This window comes from Pomacea canaliculata, linkage group LG1 (genome assembly GCF_003073045.1).
Source record: "Pomacea canaliculata isolate SZHN2017 linkage group LG1, ASM307304v1, whole genome shotgun sequence".
NCBI lineage: Eukaryota > Metazoa > Mollusca > Gastropoda > Architaenioglossa > Ampullariidae > Pomacea > Pomacea canaliculata.
In genome coordinates, this window is record NC_037590.1 from 32,501,939 (window position 1) to 32,520,318 (window position 18,380).

Genomic DNA, 18,380 nt, shown 5'->3' on the forward strand with positions numbered 1-18,380 from the left:
AGGTGTTTCGATTAGCATACCTGCAGAATCAAGTGTAGAGGAGAGGGGGGCAGACAGGTGTGAGAAGCTAGACCAACCATCCCTCCCCCAAATTTTTTTTAAGTCATCACACCAACAAACTATCTAGCAATCATGTAGAGAGATAGGCAAGACAACACAAAGATAAAAGAAATTTCAGAAAGTCAATGTGATTGTTCAATAATTCTTTTCACTCTCGAGGACTAGTTCAGCAATATGTCGAGGATTTTCCCTCATCTGTCTGGCAGATAACCTGTTAACAACTCCAAAACGTGGATGGAAAATTGTGATAGAATTTTCTGCCAGCATGAATACATGATAAATCTCTGCATCCAGAGAATGTGTGAACAAAATGAACCACCGCCGGGTCCTCCAATCGATGCAGATAATGTGTTTACATGATGGAGAGATTCAAACCAAACCAACACGTATTTGCTCACCTCAGTGTACTTATCTCGCTATATGAAACCATTTGGAAATCAGTTGCTCCAACACAATGAATTTTCTTTGCTTATGTTCTAAACGATTTCTGCTCACTGGGTTGGTTGTATCTGATTTGTCGACTACATTCAACTCGTTAAAGAGTAATTATAGTCTACTGAGAAAGCAGCGAATGGTTTCCCCTGTAAAAAGAACTGTGACAATACCTGTGAGTGTGGGAGGACTGGCGCACCTGAACAGGTATTTGCGTCATAGCAGAGACGACGGGGGTCTCACACCCTGGTCTAGGCTTGCCGCCACTGACATTTCTCCTTGCTGTGGTATTATATTGCAAAATTTTTTTCTGAAAATATGGCTCTCTGTAGTCTCTGTTTGACTTGAAATGCTCTTTCTCTCTGTATCTTTTTTTTTTCTCTCGACGAGATTCAGGATATTTTTTTGCTCCCTCTTTTCATCCGCCTTTCATTGTCTCTTTCTGCTCTGTGTGCCACATAAGTGAATGTCTCTTAAATTTTAGTATCGTAGAAACATCTGCTCAATCACAATTAGTAATCAATGACAAAATCTAGTTTCGGATAATACTTGCCCATGTAATCATATAATCATGAAATAATGTAATCTTACTTTATGTATTCTCTTCGAATGTATTCCATCTGTGCGTATATTTTCCCAGTATGCCCCTCCCCTCCCCTCCTCTCTCTCTTTGATATATGAGTCCCTGTATCTTCTGCAAACATTTCAATCAAGACAATGGATTCTCTTTGGATATTATTATATTTGACCAAACAAACCTTTCAGCCCGTAGATATACTAGCTTTTCAGGAGGAGTCTCATTGTTCTCATAGCAAACATTAAGGAAACGTGTATATAGATGTGATTTCGATTGGTATAACGAAACTAAAAGCAGTGAGAAAAACCTGGAAACTGTCCGAGATGTTCAGTAGCCTGTTGGTAGGGCAGTTTCTTGTCCCTCCAGCAGTGAGAGTTTTATATCGTGACTCAAGGAACTACTTTTTCTTTCTGGATCTGACATCTATTCTCAATGATGACCGTTGGAGTTAGCGGGGAGGAGGCCTTGGGGCGTGGGGGTCTCCGGTCATTTTATTTTCCTTCCCCTTCATCACTTTTTCCCCCCAACAATGTGAAATCATTTCTTGGTGGAAGTATATTCCTATCACATTATCCAACCCACCAGCCAGCCAGGGGTCCTCCCGCTCGGTGTGTGACATGCTCAGCAAGAAAAGTTTGCAGCGACAAAGCAAAAAAAATAAAAAGCGACCGTTGCAGCAATCATCGTTATTGTGAGTCTGAAATCAATGTGTGGTCCTCGGGGAAATTGATACTGTAATAATCTTTTATAATCTCTTTATCAAAAAGACCCAGTTCGTGATCATGGAATGGTTGCTCCTTGGAGAGTTTTTTCTCCAGACCGAGATCATAGTTAGGTTATCATAACATCACCTGATTGATCACCAAGGATGTAAAACTCCCAAAGGATTGTCCACATAGGTTGCATAGATAAATGGACAAAATTAACAGCTTACCATTGGACCTAAGCTAGTTCTAGACCTACATTTGCTGAAAGATTTTTTTCAAATGTTGACGTAAAGTATTTCAAACATATATTTTTTTTATTTGGTTGTTGTATTATTACTGTTCTTGTCGTGTCATTATATTGTTTTATAATATTAAAATTTTATTTCCGGTCTTATTACCACATTCTTTTGGAGGCAGCTGGCGTTGTCATTTGTAAAACTTCGCCAGACAAAGTGATTTATGGCGTTCTTTTAACGGCCTTATTTTTCGCGATCGGAGGAAATAGCTTTCTTTTATTGCAAGTCATTTATTTTCGTCACTCGATCCCGTGGTGAGAATATGGAACTTAGTACACTAGGCCCTGCTAATGTCTCATGCGACCTTTGGCCACTGCACGTCAACGCAATAAAAATCAGAATTACAGTTAGTCGCCAGTGTCTTCCTCAATACATCTCCCCATCCCCTTTTAGCCGTCACTCCTTCCTCCCATCTTTATAGCAGACATCATCTACAGAAACGTGTTCTGACGAGTGGGTTGCACAGAGATGTTTTCGTACTTTGCTAAAAGTCCATGCAGCTTCTGCGACTATATTTTTTTTTCGACGATTTTTTTTTAGGGGTTGGGGGTTTAACGACTTCTACGCATGTACTAGCAACCATACGTGGTTTGACAATTTTTTTCATTTAATTTCATCATCAGCCTTGAGGGAGAGTTTGCTTAAACAATATGATTGCTATTATTTAAATATTTCGGAATCCGCTAGCTTTGCATGACAAATACAAAGCAGCAGATGCTGAACTGTTAGTAATTGCGAAGGTTATTAGCATAAGCGCAGTACTTAACAAAAACATCCAAATCAGAAATCTTGCGACAGCACTGTCTCCTCTTCATTTACATATTCAATAACTCACCTTGTAAACTTTAACTTTTTTAAATTAGCACATCAATCTTTATTATTATTATTCTCCAGTGGAGCATAGCTCACATCCATTTTGGAATTTCTTCTAGATATTTTGAATGAGAGCTTCGGTAGAAAAAAATATAGTCGCGGTCGTATACATGTACATTCCCTCTTTATCTTCTGAACGTACGAGAGAGAGATGGGGAGAGAATGAGAGAGAGATAAAAAGCGAAAACATAAAGCACAATCAAGAAGAGAATGTCTTCTACAATTCTTATTTCGAAAACCAACATCGCAGATTGAAGAAACACTGTTGGGGGATGATGGATTGCAAGAAGGATAACGGTAGCTGTATGAAGACAATCTGGCCGACAAGTGTACACTTCCTCTCTCTGTTGTCGCTCGTATAAAGGCAACAGCCCCGTTTCAGTAAATTTATGTGCACATAACCTGCCTCTCGCAGGAAACTCCTTCAACTGGAACAAGCGTTTGAAGTTTGCCCACGTTTGTTTGAGGTGGGCAAATATTTCTCGAAAAACATCAGAGTGTAGTACTGCGCAATCCATCAAGAAAACAAAATCCAACAACTATAAAGAATAAAGATAAAAGAAAAAAAAACAGAAATGCATGGCACATGAAATCCGAGATTGTTTACTCGAGGACCAGCCAACCATTTAATGGCCAGCGAGTGAGGTGGACATTCAGGTTGCAGTCTTGCGAGTGGCGGGAGCCAGCGAAACAAAGGGACACTGGAAAACACAAGAACACAATGACGATCCTGCTTCAGTTTTATTTATATATTACCAAAATAATTGTACAAATAACTAGAAAAGACCAAGCGGTGCAGATATGTCGCCTCGGCTCCCACTCGGTTGTAACTAGACGAATGTGTTGCTGGTTCTCGACTCATAGCTTGTACATTGCAAGAACATGTTGTTTTGTTTGTTTATTCCTTGTTACTCCTCGAGGAGCATAGGGCCGCAACAACACATCGCCAACGGACCTGGTTTTGGACAGCCCCCTTCAGTTGGGCCCAGGTGGTTCCAACGTCCTTTGCCTCGTTCTCTTCTGTTCTTTTCCAAGTCTGCTTTGGTCTCCGAACTCTCCTCTTCCCCTGAGGGTTCCAGTCAAGTGTCTGCCTGGCAGTGGTGTCAGCTGGTTAGTACAGGGTGTGTCCTATCCAGCTTTACTTGTGCTTCTTGATGTCTTGGCTAGTGGCATTCTGGTTGGTTCTTTTCCACAGATTTTTTTCAGGCCATCTTATTCCCAGAATATGGCGTAGGATTCGGTTGGTGAAGGTCTGGAGCTTGTTGTTGATGGTGTTTGTCACTCTCCAGGTTTCAGAACCATACAGTAGGACAGCTTTCACATTGGTGTTGAAGATGTGAGTCTTGCTGCTGAAGGATAATGTTCGGGAGTTTCAGATGGGGAGTAGGCTTTTGAAGGCATGCCTGGCCTTGTTGGTGCGACTTTTGATGTCATCGTCCGCTCCACCGTCCTTGTTGACAATGCTCCCCAGGATGTTCTCTCCTTGAACATGATGAGTCTGTTCAAGAACATGTTGTACAGGTTCCTACTTGGTAGTCAATAAACTATATATAAAAAAAAGTGTCGGTAATCCGTTTCAAGACAGGGTTTCAAGAAATGCGCTCAACAGACCGAAATTTACGGTAAATGTAACTGTAGTATTAGCAATCGCAATCAATTTTTCTTTTTTAGAAAAAGGACAAAATAACTGGAAAGCAATGGAATTGTTTGGCCAGACGCGTGGGGTGATGCTCACACGAGAAACAATGCCAGACTGAGCAGGAGAACTCGTGGGTTGCTTTTTGTTTTCGCACGCCGACGAAATCCGAGATAAATTTTTCGCATGGGGGGAAAAAATCGACGAAAACTGAAACCGACGATAACTGTGGTTTGAATTACAACACCCTCCTGTTCTTCATGGCATGTACGACAGCGGCAAGAACTATACTCCAACTCAATGCCCCTGGTGTCCTGCTAGTATGCAGTTCCCCACCTCCAATTTAGTCTGCGAGGATTTTGTTTTCCTCCCAAGCATCTACATGCTGTCATCAGCCACTACTTAACTGATTTGCTCGTCACCGGATCGATATACACCTTCAATCCTGACTCTCAATCCCTGCTATACAGCAGGCCATACATTTGAGGGACAGGGCGCCGGCGTACAGTCTCTGAGTCGGGTGCATGTGTGAGAGCAAATAGCAACAGGAAAAAATCTCTTGAGCAGGGATGAATGAAGCTATTAGAACACACCACAAGCGCTTCAAAAATCACTTTAATGCAAACGGTGTTAAAATAACATGATAACAATATCTTAGCCAACTGACCAAAAACAAAAAAAATTTCAACGTCGTCCAAAAATCCCATGAAAAAATATGAATTGCCTCGCTTTATGTAACACAAGTAAAGCTTTGCAGAGCTAAATAGTAAATGTTAGCAACTCGTACATTTTCCTTACACAGTTCACATTTAACATTCTTATGCACGCATTCTTGGAAAGGTCCTCGTATTTTTCAAATTTAGAAATACCAGTTTCTGGTTTGTTCAACGATCGATGTTTCATGTGTGCTACAGACTGTTCAACTCTTCTTTCTCCCTTCTTGCAAAACACACTGTAATCTGAACATCAACATTTATGACCTAAGTACTCGCGACAGGTTTGACTGCATCCTAGATGAAACAGCATCACCTGACTACGAACCCAGAAGCACACAATGTCACGGTACATGCCAGTATAAAACATGAACACATTCATGATTATCTCCCATGATTGTATACTTCTCAACCGGCTCTAGTTTGAAGATAACTAAACATAATTATACAAAGACAGAAAAAGAGGAACACCTACACGTGATCTGTAATACAGTGCACTTTTACTATGTCAAAATTATTTTATAAATCTTCTCATACACACACACACAAAAAATCACAAAAACATGAATATTTATTCTTCTTAAAAAAAATTCATTTAGGCTAACACAGTGTTAAGCAAAGTACTTAAATAATAAAATTTGTATAATTGATGAAAGTCTTAATCATCCTGTCATTCCCACACATCTGAGTTAACCATTCTAATTCTACAAGCTGACAGATTCATTATCACTACACAATAAAAACAGTACTGAAAAATGTATGAAGGCTTAAGGTCTACAGCCAGGAATTCAAATTCACTTTTTTTCAAATCAGGTACCAAAAACTAATAAGGAATGGCACCAGATATAGGGCAATGTTACATATGGTAGTTCGTCACTTATATTCATGATGTTAACATAGCAACAATATTTTACATGTAGAAACTAGTCAAATGCTTTGCATACCACAGTTACAATGGCCCCCTTAGGTGACCAGTGACGTAATTCCCAAAAGAAATGTCTACATCATTGTATGGTTAAGGTTGTTTCAAGGAATTATCTTAACCTTTTTGATTGCCACAGCCAATCAGGATGTGTATGTTTTAAATCTTTACCTGCCTACAATAGCTATGGCTGACGCCGATCCTTGCCCACCTAAAATAGTTATCCAGTGGCCACAGAAATACAAACTAGGAAAACTGGAAATTAACCGTCATGCAAATTCACAAAAACCTAAGCTTGTTGATGCTGTCAATCTAAATGCATATGTTCATTTTTTTTTTAATTCACTGATACTGCTTTGATAAACTAATGCACATCCTCCATTTAACAATGTTCACACACATAAAAATCATCAGGTCATATCATTCGCATCAACCTTTATACTCTAATTGCTATACCTAATGCTCATTTACAGACCGTTAAATCAAATCTTCCTTTGACAGATCAGCAAAGCACAACAGACTGCATACTGCTTCTTTAGGTAGCAAATTACAAATTTTATGCAATATATAAAAAAATGTTAGAAGTATAAACATCCTTACACAGAAAAACAAATCATGACTGACAAATGTTTACAGACGACCAGAGATTCACAGGTTTAATGATGCCATACCTATGTCTCCACACACACCACAAAGCTATATTCCATGCACACTGACATTTTCTCATTCCACCCCGCCCCCATCTCTTTTGCACAGGCACATCAGGCTTGATGAAAGCTTAATTATAATTTTAAAAGAACTGTTACTGCCTACCACTCTAAGAATACTTATGTTGGAGTATTGCATGAGCGTGCTTCATTTTCAAGTTAATGTATAATTATGCAAGTCTGTTTATTCTCATCTAAATTTTGTATGAGATCATCAGCTCTGATTCTTCCCACTACTGTTACTGATACAATTGCTCTTTAGTAATAACTTTCTAAACACAACACCCTGAATCATTTCTGAATAATGCAGAGATTCAAAGAATAAATTCTTATGCCCATGTATAAATCTTAGTGCTTATGGTTCAGGATTCTCAATTCACAACAAGTCTTGCTGATAATTCACATCTTGTTCCAGGAAACATTGCTGAACAGAGTAACAAACCTTAAATCTAAATTATAACATGGATTTACATTAAAATAAGAAATCATAATGCTTGCTCTTAATTGGGAAAGAGAAAAGTGAAATATAAGATTTAAAATTTTTAAGGCAAGTAATGCATTTTCTTCCGCCACCATCATTTTACTGCATGTACATTTCACATGCCTTGTACAGACACTAGATATCACAAAAGCACCAGCCACCTAATAATAAATTTGACTGATGCTGGAAGCAAATATCAAATTCTGACAGACACCAGTTTTTCTTAGCAATCTCTTCCACTAATACCTTATCAAAATTATTTTGACATATATATAAATCATGTTTACAGATAGGTTATAAAATCAAAGGCTGGAAACAAAGATTAAACCCCGACACCTCCATTTCCACAGCAACACTAAAATGAACTTCTAACAGTTCCTGTTATAAACACAAAGAGTGGCGGACATAAGCTACATAAAGAACTTAAGCTTTTACTTCAGCTACTCTGAATGCCTGACCTGTTTCATAAGCACCAATATAAAATAAGAACAGGCAAATGAAATGCTAAAGAAAATCAGGCATCATTAAAAATTACTCTAGAGAAACAAGCACCTCTGCTATATGTTTCCTTCAAACTGTTCAGTACTGGACAAAGCTCAAATGATTTAAAGTTTCCCACTGTGGATGTAGGCCTATTTCTAGACCTCTACCATCTTTAAGTTAACATCCATCTTTTCACACCCACTCCTGCTTCATTACACATACACTCTCTTAACAGCACTCATGTATGCACACTCACACAGATGTGCATAGCATGCCATTCACCATTGCTTTGAAGTCACAACACTTGCCGTAACTTGTAAAGATGTCTCATCTCAACATATCTTAAGACCGCACCATTCTTCCACCATAAAGTGGAAAAGAACAAGAAAAAGACACTACCACCTGACCTGGCCAATTAAAAAATAAAACTAGCTGGTTCCTGGTAGCACTTTCCAGAGACTGATCTATAGTTATTTACTCTGAATTTTCCACTCCAAGAAAGCATAACTAGAAGGATATTGGTCTTTTACACTGAGCCAGCAACCACAGCTATATCACAGCAAAGCAGCTGCCCCTGTGAATGGGTGTTATGTGAAGAGAAATAAAAAGAAAAACAGTATGGCAAGATCGGAACCCAGGACACCCAATCCTCACTGTACTGGTGGCAAGCAGTTGACCCTTGCACCATCAGACTGTCCAAATAAGCAAAGGAAAAGATAAAATCTTAAAGATCAAATAAAAACAGTTAAAACAAAGTCAATGTAGCAGAAAGACACAACTCTGCTGTATGACTGTTACAAATTTGTATGTTATGACTTGACAAACATGCACGTGTATAGCAAAAAGCACAAAGGATATGTCAACCCTCATGGATGTGTGCATGCATATGCAAACAACTACTGAGCATATCTTCTTTAAAATGCAATCTACAGGTTGCCTGAATGCTGATGTTAACAGCCAGTCCCTTTATAGAGGTGGATCTAGTTGCAAAAATAAAACTCTCAGCAAGATGTTTTCATGGGAAAAAATATACCATGTTTACACATAGGTTATAAAATCAAAGGCTGGAAAAGATTATATCTGAACACATCCATAACAACACTAAAATGAACTTCCACGGTTGCTGTTACAAGGCAGGCATAAACTATATGAACTTAATCCTTTACCAAAGCTGCTTATCTACTTCTGTGACTCCTTGTTATGAATTAATGTAAAGAAAGCAGAAACTTTATCTAATATTTAAGAACTCAACTGCAATAAAATGAATTCTAACTGTATTGGTCTAGAGGAACTGTATCTGTGTCACCAGTCAAGACTTCTGTAAACTTTCATTTTACACCATATTTTACTTTAATGCAGATAACAGTGACTGCACAAAGGTTAAACTGTTTTCTTAGACTGTCTTTAACACAGGATAACCTATTAGCTTGCTGAAAATTTTTTTTTCAAAAAAACAAGCAACCGATGAAGGCTATCTCTAGGCAGAAGTGCAACATGCCAAAATGACAATAAAGCAGTCCTTCTTTTCAACGTAAATTATGTTTTTAAACATAATATGCAACAAAGCTCTTATGTATGAAAACCTTCCTGGATTATTTTTGCCTTACAAGACTGTTACCAAAAACACCTTCAAAAGGAACCTTCATAAACCAGCTTGACCTCCATCTCTTTTCTTTACTCCCTTGCAAGAAAAATTACAACAAAAACATCACAAAAGTTCCTCCCATTCACTCACAGCAACTGCAGAGGAGGCCTAGCATTTATAAGCACAACTATGTCTGTAGTTCAACAATGACAGCATAGATCAAATAATTCAAAGAAGTTCACTAAGTGGCTGCAATAAAATGCTGTGGGAGAATAAATAAAATGCAAAATGCATCAGTTTGTGCATGTTTTAATTTTCCACTGATATTCTTTCAATCATAGAAATAACCAAGGCTAATAACATAATAAATTAAATTTCACAATAGTTATGATGATGAGCCCATGTACACGAACACTACCTGCACAGATTCCTGCTTACTACTTAAAACTCTCACAGCCTAGTTGCCTTAAGGGCAGTAAACTGTAAGAAAAAGCCAGTGGAAGGCTGAGCCAAACCCTCTTCCTCTGTTGTCTTTTATCTTTCCTGATAAATCAAATACCCGTTCACTGTTGGGTGAATAGCTGGTTTTGTCTAGTCTCTGGCCTGAGAAAGCCTTAAGCCCACAAACAACTGCTTTGAAGTCAAGCACCTTAACAACAAATGAGAGGAGCCTCTGTGCCATCTACTTTACAAAATCATTGATCACCCTATATGGAATATTCATTAGTCATGATGCTCAATTAAAAGTATGAAAATTAAACAAAACTGTCTTACATGATTGAAACAAATGATCAAAAAAAAAATATCTTTGGAAAAGATACTTTTCATAAGCAGATTCAGGATAATCTTCCCATCCTTCCCCCATTATTAATGAGTTACATAAAAACAAAACAGTCATTTTTTTCCCCAAAAAAGTTTTTAATCTGACATCTGCTTAAAAAAAAACTGCTTTAAAATGTAAGCAGTGGCTTACTTATACTAATTATATCAATATTTTTTTCGACATGAATGTACGGAGCAATCACCACCACAGAAGAGAGAAGAGCTGCAAGTTTATGACATGTCTGAAAATTTCAGCTAGAGCTCATCTCGAAGTATAGTGTAGCGGTTACGGGAAGGAGCTAGCTTCTTAAAAGTTGACTCAGGGGGTTCAGTTAAACGCTGCTGCTGTTGAAACTGCTGTGGCTGTATGTCATCATCTGTGCTTTTAGGAATATGCTCAGCCTTCTTCTCTTCTGCTTCGTTTTGGTCCTGTATGGATCACACACAACATTAATTAGAATTAAAATTTATATTAATTAGAAGTATAAGTACAAAAATTGAAATTGACCAAATAATGACAAAAACAATTTTTACATAGTATAAATTTTCACTTTTTAACTTTAATTAAAAACATTTTTTAAACATATACTTCAAACTGTCAATGAACCCTAAATAATTTCTGCTTATATAGACATTATTTTATTCAATGACCAACCCTAACACAATTTAAAAATTCAAAATTGTATTTCACAATTAGAAACATTTTCAAATGAAGGAAGAGGGAAAAGTCAATACAACTGTTTTGCACTCACATTTGGTGCTGGTGGTATTGGGTCTGCTGTTGTGGGATCAGGACCATGATGAAATTCACGATGAAGTTTTCCTGAATGAAGGTCATCAATAAACTGCTTTAGCAATCCAGGTTTTCTGTAGACACAAGCAGCATTCACATTAATATCATGTCAACATCCCATTATGCATGTGCACATGCAAACACACCATGATACATATTGCCTATGAAGCATATCGCTAAAAAGGCTTACTCACACTTCAAATCACTGAAGTATTATGACCAAGCACACATACATGCACATATATATATATACACAAGTAAACATGCGCATGCATTCACACAGGGCATGCCTTTATCCATTTACAAATGAATGAAAATATGGGATATTTATACCAATATAAACAACTCCATAGAGGATTATCTAAGGAGTCCACAAAAAGACTACTTACTCTAAATCAGTTTTGACATTGTGAGGAAAGATATACATATGGCGGAAGCTGTCAATGGCCAGGACTGGCAGATCATCTATTTTCTTGCCAAGGTGATGCAGTGGATGGGTAAATTTTGTACCATCAGCTATCAAAAAGTTTACATTACCTGGAAAAACAGAAACGAATAAAAATACAATTTACAACAATTAAGGATACTTTACATTATGCATAAAAAAATTGCAACCAAAAATTATCACTGTCAGAGGAGAAAATTACAAAAAAAAAAAAAAAAAATATGGAAAAAACTGGAAATAGTTTTGACATTATGAAATGCTTGCCAAACTTACTTTTTTCTCCAATAAGCTGCTTGACTACTTCTTTGTTAAAGGTTTCCACTATTTGTTCATCGTCAGGATGGTGAAACAGGATTAAAAATGGCAAACCTTCTTCTGTCAGTTCCTGACAAACAAACATTTTTGTTTGAAAGATGTCTTTATAGGTCAAAGTACTATAAATGAATTGCTTTATATGCTCTATTAACAGACACACACAACTTTAAAGAAATATTTACCATCCTTTCATGACTTTACCATCACGATCTACTACTAAATATCTTCTAAATATATGCAGCATTCCTACTTTTTGTTTTAAACCACTCATTGTAGTACAGTGTACATCATTGGTGCCCAACCTTTCCTCCCCCGAGACATGATATAAAATCTTGTGGGCCAGAACATGGTGGGTTTGCCAGAATCATGACGTTAAAAATGAAATTATGTTGTGTTTGATTTAAATGAGCAAGCCGGATAAGGCACCTTCACTGGACGAATGTGGCCCGCGGGCCGTAGGTTGGGCACCCCTAGCGTACATACATTCTGGAAAAAACATTTTTAAAAATATATGTAGGTGGAAACATGTCTGACCTCTGCATTTTCAAAAGTGATTTCTCTCACAAGTGGCACACACTTGTCAAATGCCCACTGGTACAATTGCTCAAAGTTGTTTATTGACCCTGTGTACACTACATCTTGTCTTTGAGTCTGCAACAATATGTTTACAAAAAATGTTACAAAAGCAAAATAAGCTCATAAGATTTTTCTTAGGAGTTATAGTAACATATGGTAACTTTTGATGACAAAATCATTCTTTTCCATGTAGGCATGCACACGAGTGCGCACGCGCACACACATAAAATTGCCAACATTGCAGGTCTGGTCCCACTCTTAATGACATACATGCCACAGAACTTCAGTGTACTGCTAACATTTTCAACAATGCAACCCTAATCTTATGTCAATCTGATCTAGGAATTATACAAGAGGGAAAGAAAGAACGAACGATATTCCCTCAAAACTGACACTGGAATGTGAATGTCTTTAGATAAAAATGGACTATAGATTTTTATACCATAATATCTGCATTACTTACATTTGGAGGTCTGAAAATGAGACTATCACCCCCAGTCCTTTCTGGTGCTGAAACAGGTCTAATAGACAAAAAAGAAAATCCAAAATGAAAAATCATTTTGTGGTCATTTACATTCATTCTTTCTCACTCTTGATTGCACTTTTCCCCAACTGTCATGTACTATCTTTTAAAAATGATCATGTTTTCACAGTATGGGAATTTTAACATCACAATGATCCTACTAGGCTGTCAGGACAAATGACACCAGTGACAACATACCCAAATGCTGCATGAAGTTGGCAATCATCACGAAGCACACTGGCAACCCTCACAAACGTCCGATAGTTTTCTGAGTCTTTGGACTCAAAGTAACCAATGATGTGGCGCTTCTTGGTCTGTTTGTGAAAAAACACTTTCATCATAATTCTATCATGTTTCTTTTCAAACTGCAAAACAAACTTGTATATTAAACTGTAGAACATTATAAGATACACTGCCCTACCTTCAACTATGTTAAAAAATATTATTACAAGTAAAGAAAAGTCATGCTATTTATAACACACTTGTTCAGAACGGCACAGATTTTCTGTGATTCTTTGAAGATATTAAAAGATCAAATGTCCTCTATCGATAGCATGACTACATACCTCTAACTCATCCATCTCATCCAGATTTGCATGTTCAATGACTGGATCCTTAAGTTCATCACGGATAAAGCTAACGATGGCATCCACTGACCGCTGACCACGGTATTCCTTTTTCACCACCTGTCCATTCCGGAACAGCTTCAATGTGGGATATTTGGAAATCCGATAATTAGATGCTATTGTCACTGCGAAGAAAATATATAATGAATCTCTACTGGAGAATAATTTTGAAGAAAGTATTGTACTACATTTTTTTTAAAACACCCTACAGTGTGAAACATATGCTACACAAAATATTATCAAACTTAAAGATCACAGTATATCACTTATGTGCTTTAAGTCAAAATAATCATCAATTTCATTTATAAAAATATTCAACTTGCTTTCCTATTTCTCTTTCTGACTTTTTTAATTATGCAGTTTTTACATAAGTCACACTAATTAATTTTAATTAAGTCACTCATATAAACCATTTACACTAATATGGTCTACTTTTAGGTGCATCTATGCCTGCTGGCAACATAATTCAGGTTAAAATGTTTGTGCAATAAATTTCATCACACCCTTCTTGCAGCTTTATGGGAAAAAAAAATGTTCTTGTTAATTCTCTTTCTTTAATACTTAGCAGATGACTGACTGAGGTGCTTAGTGGCTACAACTGCACTTTCACCAAATTATTGGCCTGTGGCCACTAGGGGCTTATAGCACCTGCCCTCAACCGCTACACAGTGGGACACCAGGGCTCAAACTGCTCCATGCTCAAACATTTTAGTCCTCAATCAATATTTTAGAGAGAATTCTGTTTTGGTGCTCAAGCAAGTGCTATGCACCTGACCATCATGTTAAAACCTGGCTGACCACAGCAATAATTGGTTTGGTTAAAGAGCAGCTGCAGCACCTAAGTTACTAACAGTTAGGTCATCTGGTAGAATTAATGAAGATTGTCTCACCCTCTCTGTCACAGTCCACCTTAGCAAATGTGACTCTCCCTGGTTCCTGTAGACAAAGAGTAAGCCAAACACTAAATAAACCACTAACATGAAACAAAATTAGGTTATACTTGATCATGTTATATCAGCATTAAACAACAAAATGTTCTCCATTTAGCACTTGTATTCAGCTAATACTTATGGTGGAAGATAGAAGAGGTGTATTACAAGTACATATTTTTTCCTTCCAACACTACCTCTATAAAGCATTAAGGACATCATAAAACAGACAATTAAAATGTGATATCTTCATGCTTTTAATCACTGAGCAGAAAAATCACCAAAAATATGGTAACTTAATTAAACAATTTGCATTTGAAAGCTATGGCTCCACTCAGTAACAAAGAGAAGGGCGATGTGTGCCGTAGGTAAATAAGTGATAGTTGGGGTAGAGGATTTTGAGAGGCGCACAAGAAAATCTACAAAAAGAGGGAGAGGCAAGCTTACGGGAAATTCTTCAGATATTTTCCTTGATGCCTCATCAAATGTTGGTGAAAGAATCTGACTAAATCGACACCTGTAAAGCAAATATATCAATATATAATTCCATTACATGACAGCATCTTAAAACTACTCCTTACAAAGTTACATGTTCTTGCGCACAGAATACCAAAATTAGTATTCAACTTAAAACTGACCAAATCTGTTCTTATTTTATGTATTTCAAGTTGGTTTAAACAAACAAAGCCATACTCAGTGAAAAATATTTTACTATGGCCTATATTTCCTATAATAAAAAAAATAATGCTTAGTGTGAGACAGTAAAACGCTATTTTGAAAATCCTTACCAGTCCGCATAGAAGTTGACAAATACTAAATCATTCCTGGCTGGAACAAAGAAAATTTAAATGAATATTAACCCATTTGCTCCAAGTATTCACTGATTGTTGTAACTATAGCAGCCTTCATTACACATTAAAATAGGAACCAGAGTGCTAAAATCCTAAATATACAGAAATTTCACTAAAAAATATGATGAATAACAAGAATTTACAACAGCACAAAAACTAACAACATAAAACTGGAGAAAATTAAACCACCTACAATTATGATAGACGCATTATTACACTTTTCACAAAATATTATTATTAAGTCTGCACAAAACAAGCAAAATAAGTCTTACTAAGTAACTGGTTGATGTTGTCATTGTTCAAGGCTATAGCATCTCCTGCTTGACTGGACTCCAACAAAATACAGATCTAAAATTGCAATACAAATAAAGAACATCCTCAAACAATAAGCCTCTGTATTTTAATAGAACACCTGTGATACACATTATAAGAGGACTCAGAAAAGCATAAAAAGACAAATAATGGTAAAAGGAAATCAATAATATAATGTCATTCTATACCTTCTGTACTTTCTAAAGAGGCGTGGAAAGTTTTACCTGCTAGAGTATGAAGCCTGTTGACTTTCCTAATGGACAATCATCTTAAGTGTTTTTATGTCACAAAGCTCAATGTACATGCAGTACTAATATATCATTAGTCCAAAGCAAAGCAAAAAAAAAAAAGCTAAAGGATGTCCCATGACCTTTTTCAGGTTGCAAGTGACTTGAGGTGTTAGAGACCACACTTTTCTCAGGGCCATTTTTTCATGAGGGAAGTTCCCATCTCCCCATCAAATGCCTTTCTGTAGCATTTAGCCTTTATAATGCAGTGGAGCAGAAAAGCTTGAGTGAATCATAAGAATGAACAAAAGGCTACATGATTCAAGATAATCACCCTATTAGCCATCAATTATCAGTTATTCCCATCCGGTCATAGACCTGGGACACCCAAGTTGTCAACTGGAATTGCAAGAAAAAGAATTCTGATGAACAAGGCTTGATATGTATGAGTGTGAAAGGGGGTGTGTGTGTGTGCACACACATGTGGGACAGACTGTTTGGGTGGGTTAAGGTTTGTAAGCTGGATGAGCAGGCGCAATGATACTTATACCTATACCTATAATCAACTATCAGACATGGGTATTCAAAGTTTACGATGAAGACTGCAAGTCATATTTAAGCTTCAAAGTAGTTTTATAAGACACAAATGCTGTTGCTGGAAGTGACAGCCATAGGGACTACCTTTTTCTAACAGCTTTAAAACTGCTGACTGTAGCTTATTTTGCTATGGCAGAATAAACAAATCTCACTGAGTATACATCATACACCATTGTTCTGAGAAGACCAGATAAATGACATTACTGGATCATTAGTGCTATAGACATGGCACTATATTGGTGGCATTCTACACTTCATCTCCACAACCCTTAACTTACAGCTTACAAAATCAAAAAAGTTTTTTCCCAAATTAAGATTAACTTGTTCTTACAATACACATCACATAGTAAAATAAGTGATCCAAAGGTAGTCCTATGCTGCTACACAGAAATCTTCCAAATAGGTTAAAAATTTTATTATGGCAACAGCTACTCATTGTGCCATTAAGTTAGGAGCAAAAGTGCACAACTGTGTAAATGTCACCAGCCATTAGAAACACTGCAAAGCAGAAATGGAAGTCATAGAAACTATATAATGCCATGCTGTTTGCTTCTTCCAGTAGATACTCTAACCCTAAACCTCACCCTAAAACTAAATTCTAAGGCACATAATTTCACAAGATGTAGGCCTAATTTTAACCAAAGCACAAAAAAAAAAACAAAAAAAAAACATCCTCATCACCTAGTTCATTAAATTAATGGCACACAACTCCATATCCCACTCCCCTCTGTTTGATAAGATTGCCACCAATATTTTCAGCACCTAATTTCTATAACTCGCTATTCTGCAATGTCTTTTCTGTACCACACAAGTATGACTACTATCAATGAACAAGTAGTCATAAAGAAACTTGAAAAAATACTTTAAACAGCTTCAAATCAAAAGTGCCTCACTCTAAATAGCTTTTGTTACATCACCCATATAATTCCTTTATGCCAAGCACTGTAATCAAATTAGAGAGATTTGTTTATTATATAAAACACTGTTTTTTCCCATTACTACAATAACTATCCTCTTCAAATCTAAAAAAAATGATTCTTAATGCCATAAATATAATATTTATGACAATCTGTGCTGTTAGTGAATTTACTTAGTTTATATATTAATCTGGTCAGTGATTACTAAGATAATTAGACTATTGCAAGAACGTAAGAAATTAATTCATAATATTTTAATATCACCACTGCGCATGAAGGTGTGTCAAAGTGATAAAAACTTTTGTATACCGCTACGACATAGTAAGTGTAATTGTTTGTAATTTTTCTACATCATCTACTGAAGTGTTTATACTTTCGTAGGGCTGACAGATTCTCATAACAGCATACGAATTTCCACATGCACAAAAAAATTAGTTCCCTGTTTATAAAGGTAGTTTGACTGACTCTAAGTGACCTCTGTGGCAAAGGCAGTTAACATTTTTTTAATCATCTGAGTGAATTACACTTGTCGGCTAGATATTTCTCTCAACAAACGGTTTACGCACATGGTGACGGTTCGTTGTCATGATCAGAATCGATATCACAGTTTACAAAAAACATAAAAGATACAAACCAGGAATCCACAGATGATCTGAGCACACCAAGAAGTTCTTCTCCTCGTTAACAACATAATTTTGGACTGCGCAAATCGCATGTCCTATAGTAAATCTGTTACAGTTGGTAGCAGACAGTCCAGCCGGATCGAAACCAAACAGTTATGGCGGCTATGCATGCGTGTAAACTCGTGAACCCGAGATTATTTTTTTTAGAGAAAATAAACATAAGTAGTTTATGAAAATCCCCTAAAAATATTTAAGTAACAGTCACTTATCTTCTATATTAAATTATTAATGTTTAAAATTGAAAAATATACTGCGATGGATGATCGTCATTTTGTTTTTTCATGTTAAAAAT

At 36.7% G+C, this 18,380-nt stretch overlaps 1 protein-coding gene across 1 annotated transcript; it reads right to left on the minus strand.

The window, feature by feature from the left end:
* Positions 1-5,178: 5,178 nt before the first annotated feature.
* On the minus strand, positions 5,179-18,200 carry LOC112563264 (endoplasmic reticulum resident protein 44-like). Its single transcript, XM_025237108.1, has 13 exons — positions 18,040-18,200; positions 15,625-15,700; positions 15,290-15,329; positions 14,949-15,018; positions 14,463-14,508; positions 13,513-13,697; positions 13,145-13,260; positions 12,887-12,944; positions 12,382-12,498; positions 11,806-11,917; positions 11,477-11,624; positions 11,047-11,161; positions 5,179-10,723 (listed from the first exon to the last, which is right to left on the minus strand). Exons 1-13 carry the CDS (start codon positions 18,118-18,120, stop codon positions 10,550-10,552), a joined length of 1,338 nt encoding a protein of 445 aa, XP_025092893.1. The 5' UTR covers positions 18,121-18,200; the 3' UTR covers positions 5,179-10,549.
* Positions 18,201-18,380: the final 180 nt, after the last annotated feature.